General features: G+C 31.8%; 1 protein-coding gene across 1 annotated transcript; it reads left to right on the top strand.

Moving 5' to 3' along the window:
- The first annotated feature begins 6,062 nt into the window (after positions 1-6,062).
- LOC103491352 (clathrin coat assembly protein AP180) lies at positions 6,063-8,336 on the top strand. The gene has a single exon (XM_008451257.3). It carries the CDS (start codon positions 6,472-6,474, stop codon positions 8,191-8,193), a length of 1,722 nt encoding a protein of 573 aa, XP_008449479.2. The 5' UTR covers positions 6,063-6,471; the 3' UTR covers positions 8,194-8,336.
- The last annotated feature ends 1,732 nt before the right edge of the window (positions 8,337-10,068 follow it).

Below are 10,068 nucleotides of genomic sequence, written 5' to 3'. Positions count from 1 at the left end.
TCTCTCCTATTTCTTTTTTCCTCAATAACAAGACAAAAAAACTCAAAGAGAATCTGAGCTTTTGTTGGTTTTCTTTTTCTTCATCTTTTTTTTTTAGGTTATTCTCACTCCTTTGAGCAAGTTCTGAAAATGGGTATTCTTTTAGGTGGTTCCTTTTTCTATTGCAAAATGTAGCAGTTGTGAGGAACAAACTAAGAGAATCTTCTTATGGCAGCAGTTGAAACTTTCGATCGAATCTGTCGAACTTATGTATCAGTTAAAATTTATCCCTAACACTGAAATTGGCCTCTTAAATGATATTAATTAAATTTACAAATACAGTTCTAACTACAAAAAGTTATATAACTTTCTTTTAATAATGATATTGGTAAATGGGGGAGACAAACACATGACTCAAGAAAGTGGGTTGAAGCAATTTGTGTAAATTATGTCACTGTATTCAATGTACTTGAGAATCTATGGCATGTTCCCTGTGGCCATTAATGTATAAATAGTTATATATATACCTATATGTTTCTAATATATATATATATATATATACTTATATGTTCATAATATTAATTAAGTATTTTCATCTGAAAGGACAATGGTCTTTTAAAATTTGACTACACCATTGAATGATATTGTTTATTTGTTGCATACATTGTTGTGCCATGTGCTGTGAGGGCCACCTATGATCATTTAACACTGCTCTTAAATCTCATTCATTATAAAAAGGGAATCCTTTTATCTGGTGAAGAGTGAGATTTTTACCTTCACTGTCATAAAATTGGGATTCAAACCCCATCTATATCCTTTGTAAATCAAAGAATATGAACGTCATTGAGTGAAAAATATCATGGTTAATTAATGATTAGTGACGATAAATAATTGTTGGTAATTAATAATTATTCACAATGATAAATTGATGTTGTCAAGATTAATATCATTGTCATCAGTTGATTCAAAATAGTCTATGTTTTGTATCGTTATGATTATTGATGACAATTATAAAAAAATATATAGTGATATTATTTTCTTCTTAAGGATATATGAACGCCGTAAAGTTTTTTGAACATTGTCATTACATACATGGTTTTTATCATCAACTAATCCTATTTTAACACAAAGTTGGTATTGGTACAAATAATGTAAGTAAGAAATTTTATATATAAGAATAAAGTCAGTAACGTTTTTATGAAAGAAACAAAGTACAATAAAACTATGGAACCTCTCCAAAAGGACAAATTCAAAATACATGCAAAATAATATAATCAAAACTTGGTAAAACTTTTACAAAGATATTAATTACAACAAGGTATTGTTCTAAATAACTACATTATAACAATTAGTTTTCTCACTAATTAAATGTCAACCACTTGCTTGGTAGACTCACCACTTCAATTTCAATGGGTTCATACAAGACTTGTTAAAGATACAATATTCATTTTCGAGTTCAACTCAAAGCATCATTGTCAATGATTATCACAACATTCAAATAAATCTAAGCATCCTCTTACAACATTCATAGATCAAAAAAGTTAAAGCACTCATTGATTCTACTGATGGAACAATTAATGACATATATTTAGCACATATTCTACATTAATTCATACATTAGTTCAAAATATAATATCACCAAAACATATCAAACAAACACTACTACATAAATTAGATTATTTAACGTTAATACAGTGTCTTGTAAACATATACTTGATGTTTTTATATACATCAAATAATCAATTGTTAAGTATAATCACATTTAAATGAGCCTAACTAGTAACTAGGGATATTAGGGAATATAGATCACGATATATTTATTTAGAGTTCAATTCGATATACCGTTCAATCAAAAAATTGTGGGGCATTAAAATGAGGAGAAAACCAATAACTAATGGATATTAAATTAAAAAGTTTCATATAACCTACAAGAAAACTTACCAATTAAAACCGAAGAACTTTTCAATAAATCTCAATAGCTTGAAGGTTGGTGACGGATGACAAAAATCAGCAGCGGCAAGCGACACTAAAGCAACAAACAATCGATATAAACAAATGAGTATTAACAATCGACATAGCACTAAATCATCAATTTTTGGACTAAATACCTATTTCAAATATTTTATAAGATTAAGACATGAGTTTCGACTTAACTTGCAGGTAAGATTTTCAACATGAACTATAAGTAATACTCTAAAGATGGAGCTATCACACTTAAAATTTTAATTTATATTTTATTTATCGAGGAAAACAACAAAAAATTATTAAACTATGATGGCTCAACGAATAACACAAAGCAAGGCGTAAAAACTATAGCAAAAGCTACACAATATATATATCCAAAATTAAAACAATTATGAACCTCATAAATCGGTCAAAAGTGGATCATTGAAACATAAAGAAAGGGATTGAAAATGTACAAAAATCATTATTTGAAGATGGTGATGTGAAAATGAGTAAAGTTGCAAATATTGTACCCCAAAATTATGGGCCATATGATTAAGGATATTGAAGCTGCAAACATCAATGATCACATGATACTATATCCCTAAAAATAGGAATATAATATATCCAATGAAAGACTGAGTTTTATTGATGGTATCAACAAAATTCCTGTCCTGCTTCTGCTCCAACAATATCCCCATCCATCCTTTTCTTCTGCTTCTTTACCAATGACATTTTAGTAATTTTCATTACATATACAAAGCTATTTTTCAAACTTTCAATGGCGAACTTATAAATAATTGTTTCTATATTTTCTATTACATAGGTTTGAGGTTTAATTTCAACTCCATGTTGTAAAAAGTTGACATAAGATGATATATTTTTTAATAACGAGAGCATAAATATAAAGAATTTGACTGTGAAATTTCATGTTGATGATACAGCTACGAAATATCGTGAAAGGTGTATTACAAAAGTGTGATAACGTTCTAAAAGACGTTTGTAATAATGATAAATGGGGTGTAAAAATTGGTAAAGGGGAAAAGATTAGTAATGAAATAAAGGAGAAGGGAAGAAGGGTATGGGTGATAGTGATGGAGAAGAGTGAGTAATGGAGAAAGCACAAAGATTCTTGTTGCCTCCTTAGCTTCTTCATGTGATCATATATACTTTTGTGTTATTATCTTTTCAATTTTTTCAATTTTAATATTATAAAGTTTTAGATTTTATCCTTCCAAAGAAAAATAATTATTATTTCCTTAATATATTTGGAAAATTATTACATCATTATTAATTTCTAGTTAATATATTTAGGCATGATTTTGTATGTGCCATTGGGGGGAAAATGGAGGGTCAGTTCTTGGATGGATGGGTTGAATTTTGGAGGTGAATGAGTCTGATTTCACTAATTAAAAGAATTGATCATTAGTTTTTATTTTAATAAAAAAAATGAACTAATTGAAAATGTTAGGTTTGGGATAAATTTTATTATATCTAAAGTTTAATGTTATTGTTTATTTGATCTTTGAAGTTTTAAAATGAACACTTTAGTTCCTCGAGTTTGGAAAATGTTTCTAAATTGTCTTTCTGTCCATTTTATTGCTTGTTGACTAAAGAAAAATGAACATAGGAGATTGAGTTGACCACTATTACAATAACCAAGTTAACCTTAATCGGTTGAAAGTACCTTACATCATTTGCAGACCACTATTAGATAACCAAGGAGAAGGGAGTGTAATGAAATGAAATTGAAGTGGTATGAAGAAAACGGAACACAAAATAAACATTTGGAGAAACGTTATGGTTAAAAGAAAATGTAGTATTGTGCCTTGAGAAGACATTCTCCCCCTCTACTCCCATTTTTGACATCTCTTTTCTTTTTCCTATGACAAAAAGAGCATATTAAAGAATAAAATGATACCTACACTATTTTTCCCTCTCTTTTAGAATATACTATTTCCCTCTTTTTTTAGGATTTCACCTTTCACTTGTAAAAGGGTGAAATTGAAATGGATTCTTTTAGAAAAACTGTATACCTGTTGTGTTATATTCATGTTGATTAAGTTTTGGAGATGAGAGAACGTTGTTGTTCAATGAAAGAATGATCTATCATAAATTGTTACATCAATTACTTTTCATTTAACTATAAAAAAAATTGACACGTGTCAAGATATAAATTGGTAAGTCTAAATGATGTCATGTGTTTACGAATGAATGTTGGATTGAAAAAATTAATTTGCTCCAATAAAATATTAAGATTTGGATTAGAGTTCCCTAGAGGGAAAAAAAAAAGCCTAAGTAACCCAAATGCTAACTAAGACTCAAATTCATTTAGTTGTTCCCATTTAAAACTTGTGTTCGGTTATGAATTTGAAAAAAATCAACTTGTGGAAATAGATAGTAACTTTTAATTCTTTTAAGTTAAAAAATGATATTGGTTCATTCATGTCTTAAAGGCTCATCAGAGTGAAAGTTGTCCCCACAAACCAACACAACAACATAGAATTGCTCCAAGTTAAGCATGTTTAATTGTGTAGTTCCTATGGTCGAACCACCGAAAAGAAATGTCACCTTGTTGGTATAGGTAGTAACTTATAATTCTTTTATGTCTTTCTTAATTTTACTTTTTTCATGATCTCAGAATCTCTCTCATTCAAATATGATATCGGTTCATTCATGTCTCTCTCCTACTAACTATGTATCTAGTGTTTATGATTTATGGAAAAAACAAAGAAAACGACAATTTATTATTCTTGAAAATGGGTATTTCAAGGGATGTTTTTGAAAATCGTCTTATACCAAATACGTTTTTATTGTTGTTCTTGTTTTTTTTTTTTGGTTATTTATAACATAAAAACGAAAAATAAATCACGAACCCAATGAGTTGTTAGACTCCTACATAGAGCCTAAATAATTCTTCCAACAATTACGTGCTCCACTCCAAAAAAATTAAGCTTAAGATCAAGTATAAAAAATTGAACTACATCTTATCATATCAACATAAACACAAATTCAACTCCATGAAACACTTTTCTCTGAAAACCTCGTGCAAACAAACGATTCCCACGTTCAAGTCATAGAGAAAAAAAATCCACATTCTTATTTGAAATAAAAGCTTGGAAGAAAAATCTAAATGCTAAATATAAATTATGGTTAATGCTCCAAAAAAGATTCAATTTGATTATTCAATTTTATTTTTAATATACATAAAAGGTTTACCATTAACCCTTTATTATTGAAATGTTATTGTAATTGGCAGTAATATTATACATAATAATACATTTTTGTTCTTTTTCATCTATCACTCATATACTTTATATCAGTGAACACCAACGATACGAGGGTTTATCAACAATAGAAGCCGATCGCAACTAGATTCTAATATATTTACAAAATTTTTCAAATATTGTTATATATTCTAATATTTTAATTTTAATTGTTATATTTTCAACCATCTATGATTGAAAATCGTAAAAGTCTATCAATAATAACGTCTTGATATTACATCAAAACTTAGAAATGTCGACTAATTTGATTAAAATTGAACTTAGGTTGAAAAATGAGAAAAAAAAGAAGAAGAAGAGATTATTCAGTAATGCACATTAAATGCTAACATTACACATTGAATTTCAGGTAGTACATCATAATAAAAAAGAAAGTGTGTTGGTGATTGTTTTAGAACAAGAGAGAGTAGTGTTTCTCTCTCTCTCTCTCTCTCTCTCTCTCTCTTTTCATTTTAAGTTTTCAAATTAAACTTATGATCTTAATTTAAACTCTTTGATATTAAGAGAACAAACAAACTAATTAATGTCCATAATAAGAAAAGATTTTCTCCATCAGCATTAATCTGCCTGCAAAAGCATTAATAAAAAGAAATTGCATTAAAAATAAACTCTCTATTTTGAAAATACATTTCCTAATATATTTTTAATTATTGTCCAAACATCCTATCTTTTTCTTTTTTTTTTTTAATTTAAATATTTGAAAATGTATTTCAAACATGTCTTTAATAATTTTTAAGAGGCAAAAATAAAAACAAATGCATTACTCGTTCGTAAAATTTAAAAATCGAATTAGTAGGTGTGAACCTCTAATAATCTCATTAAATTAGATCTAGAATTACACCTATCGAAGTAACATCGTTAATATAAAAGGATCTTACTAAAATAAAAATGTAATTGAAAGGTTTAGAGACATAATTGAAAGGTTTAGATAAAGAGATTTAAACTTGATTTTTGGGTGATTAGGCAAATGGCAGCCATTAGTTCAATCCAACCTATTCCATTGAGTTTCTTCATAATCCAACTCAATCAAACCTCCAAATTCCGAAATTCCCTCGCCTCCACAAAATGCTCCATAGTTCTATTATTCATCGAGATCGCCACAATTTTCGCTACCCCAAATACCTATTAGATGTAGATTCAAAATTTTCTACACAATTTATCTTACATAGAATCACATATTCTATTCAACCATACAAAATCTCGAGTAGATTCAAATAATTTCTTAGTTTTGTCGTGAAATTTCCGATTCCCGCCGTTATCCGCCATGCCCAGCAAACTCCGGAAGGCACTCTACGCCGTGAAAGACCAAACCAGCATTGGTTTAGCCAAAGTCTCTTCCTCCGCCGGCGGCCCCAATGCCACCTCCTTAGAAGTCGCCGTCCTCAAAGCCACCACTCACGACGACGTCCCTCTCGACCACCGCTACGTCAACGAAATCCTTACTCTAATCTCCGCCAACAAATCCCACGCGGCCGCCTGCGCTCACTCCATTGCCAAACGCATTACCAAGACCCGTAATTGGACCGTCGCTTTGAAATCACTCAATCTCGTCCTCAAGATCTTCCAAGACGGTGATCCTTATTTCCCTAGAGAAGTCCTTCACGCTATGAAACGCGGCGCTAAAATCCTCAACCTCTCCAATTTCAGAGATGATTCCAATTCAAGCCCTTGGGACTATACTGCGTTTGTTCGAACTTTTGCTCTCTATCTTGATGAACGTTTAGATTGTTTCTTAACTGGGAAACTTCAGAAACGATTCACTCAACGTAAAACAGAGAGTTACCATGCGACTACCCGACGGATTAACGAGCCTATTCGTGATATGAAACCCGCGATGTTGATTGATCGAATTACTTATTGGCAGAAATTGTTGGACAGAGCAATTGCTACTAGACCCACCGGACCCGCCAAGGGGAATCGATTAGTTCAACATTCTCTTCACGCTGTTGTTCAAGAGAGCTTTGATTTATACAGAGATATCTCCGATGGGCTTGCGCTTCTTTTAGATAGCTTCTTCCATTTGCAGTATCAGTCGTGTGTTAATGCGTTTCAAGCTTGTGTTAAAGCGGCCAAGCAATTTGAGGAACTGGGTTCGTTTTATGATTTGTGTAAGAGTATTGGGGTTGGAAGAACTTCTGAATATCCGAGTGTTCAACAGCCTTCCGATGAATTGATTGAGACATTGCAGGAATTTTTGAAAGATCAAGCTTCGTTCCCCTGTCATGGCAACCGATCACCGCCACAGGCGATTCTCTCCGTACCGATGACGAAACTCACTGACGATCTCGAACAATCGGAATCTTCGGATAAGAATTCCGAGAGGGGATCGGATTTCAACTCTGTGGGGGATATTATGAGCGCTACCGGAAGCTGGACAAGCCCTGCGAATTCCGTCGAGCAAGACGGTGAAGGGTATTCCGATTATCAATCGGAGAAGCAATCCCGGTTGGGAGATTTCGCAAATGAATCGAATCTGTCTCCGAATTTCGCATTCTTTGAAGAGAACGGAATGCCATTTGAAGAAGAATCCCAATTTGGGGTTGCTCCGAGTATGAGATTCGGTGATTGGGAGCTCGTTCTGGCGGAATCCGCGACGGCCTCGCCGAAAGAATGGCCGGATTTCTTCTCCCCTTCCATCGGCGACGACCTGTTTGCAAAACCCTTTTCACCGCAGCACCATTACAAGAACCCATTCCTTCAAGATTCAGACGATTTATTCACAGCTCCACCAACATTCAAAGCAGAGAAGGAAATGGGTCCAACATTCCGAGCTGAGAATAGCGTAGCTCCAACTTTCAGAGCAGAAACGGCAACATTGAGCTCACAGAATGAAAATCGTGGATTTGATGAATTGGGGTTTGGAAACGATCCATTTGCAGGGCCTTTGAATGGAAATGATCAGAGTTTTGATGAAGAAAGTTTGTTGCAACAGCAGAAATTATGGAAGGAGCAGCAAAACAAAATCATAGCGAAGCATACATTGTGAATTTTGGAGAAGAAGAATATTGGGGAATTGGGATGTAAATTTAAACAGGTTATATTTATTTGTAAATAGAGCCTCGCAGAATCATATTCAATTCATATAATAAATCTACTTTGGCTAATGGAAAATATAGAGACAAATAATTATTTATACAAACAGAAAGAACAACAGTTTTCTTTCTTTCCTTCTTTTCATTTTCTTAAGATTTTCCTCCTCGAGATGATATTAAAATTTTAACTTACGTAGTGTATGGTAATGAAAAAGATGAGAATGTTAAAATATCAGTAAATATCAGCCCAAATTTTGCTAAATCCTCTACCTTTGCATGAAAGAAGTGGGTGTGGATCATGTTGATACTCTGAATTGGATCCTAAGTTTTATTATTATTTAGGCAAGGGATTGCATATTCAACTTACCATTTGTAGTTTTAATTACTCCACTCTCGTATCCAGTAAAAAAAAAAAGGAGCATTAAAGAATAGAGTTTAAAAACATATACATTTTACTTTGGTTAGCATGTTTGACACTTGTCGATGCAATTGGTACGTTAGACACTAGTTCAACAAAGTTTAACATTGGTGGACTACACCAGATACTTCTTACTTATACTAAGTCAAAACATATATAACAAAAGTAGTAATATTTGGGAGTAAAATCTATGAGACTACTTTTTTAAGTGGGTGAATAAATGACTTTGAATTCCCAGTGTCGTGTTGGGTTAATATCTTGTATTCGTATATGTGTTTCTTATAATAGGGTTAGCTGCATAATGGAAAAAAATAAATTATTGAAGAAGGGTTTTGTAGACATTGGAATTACCTCTCAAGAAGTTTATCTTCAAACTAAGTACTGTTTGGTACATATGTATTATGAGGTTACATCAGCTAATTCCGTCTAAATTACTTTCAACCAAATGTTGTCATGATCAGATCAACAATAACATATGCTTTTGAGACTTAGGGTATAAAATCAAATCAAATTCAATAATAAAATTATAATATTAATTAAAATCAAACTCGAAATTCAATAACTGAAATTCAAACATTATTAACTTTTGTGTTATTTTTTTCAATATTAGTGAGTGTTTGGATTAATCTATGTATATCTCTACTAATCTCACACAATAAAAAGTTTGACCAAGACTTGATATCAGTGATGGAAACAGAGATGTTAGAACACAATTTCTAAGCTGTAAAGTAGGTCGAAACCAAGATACTGCATTCACTGCTACGCCTTGGGAGAGAGAGACTAAAAAAGGGAAGAGAGTGAAGCTTTACAGCTAAGCTTATGGGTAGGCTTTACTTTATTTACATTATTCATACACATCACAGGAAATCCCACAATACCAAAACTCACTTCCTTTCCTCCTCTTTTTTCCCACTCCAAATAACAAATAACAAATAAAACAGATATGCCCAATAAACACAGACCATAGAGATTATCAGAACAAAGAAAAAGAAGCATAAAAGGGAACTGGCAAGCAGAAGCCATGTGAATAGAGATGTGAATAATGACCCACATACCACATCCCACATTTATTTGGTTTTTTTCAGCCTAATTTACCAAGGTTATACGTATACCCCTAAAACATGCCATCGTCTCAAAAAAACACTAATTAAAAAGTAGGTTACTTCGATTATCGGCTTTTTGGCTTTTGTTTATGTAATATCATAATGTTTGTTTAGGTCGCTGTTTTTTCAATTTTTGTACACTTTGATCTCTGTATTTTTTCAAACTGTAGTCATTTTTCTGCTTTGTTTTCATTTTATTTCAACTTTAAGAGATCATAATGGTCATTTTTTTTAAGTTCAAGAAGGAAAATGAACCTCTTTCACATGGGTAAAAATAAACCAAAATTGAAAGAATAAAAACAAATTAA

This window comes from Cucumis melo, chromosome 5, assembly GCF_025177605.1.
Source record: "Cucumis melo cultivar AY chromosome 5, USDA_Cmelo_AY_1.0, whole genome shotgun sequence".
Taxonomy (NCBI): domain Eukaryota; kingdom Viridiplantae; phylum Streptophyta; class Magnoliopsida; order Cucurbitales; family Cucurbitaceae; genus Cucumis; species Cucumis melo.
The sequence above is the reverse complement of the archived record's forward strand: the minus strand, read 5'-3'. Positions and strand labels throughout refer to the sequence as shown.

Coding starts and splice junctions, on each gene's coding strand:
- LOC103491352 (XM_008451257.3), top strand. CDS start 6,472: ATGCCCAGCAAACTCCGGAAGGCACTCTACGCCGTGAAAGACCAAACC.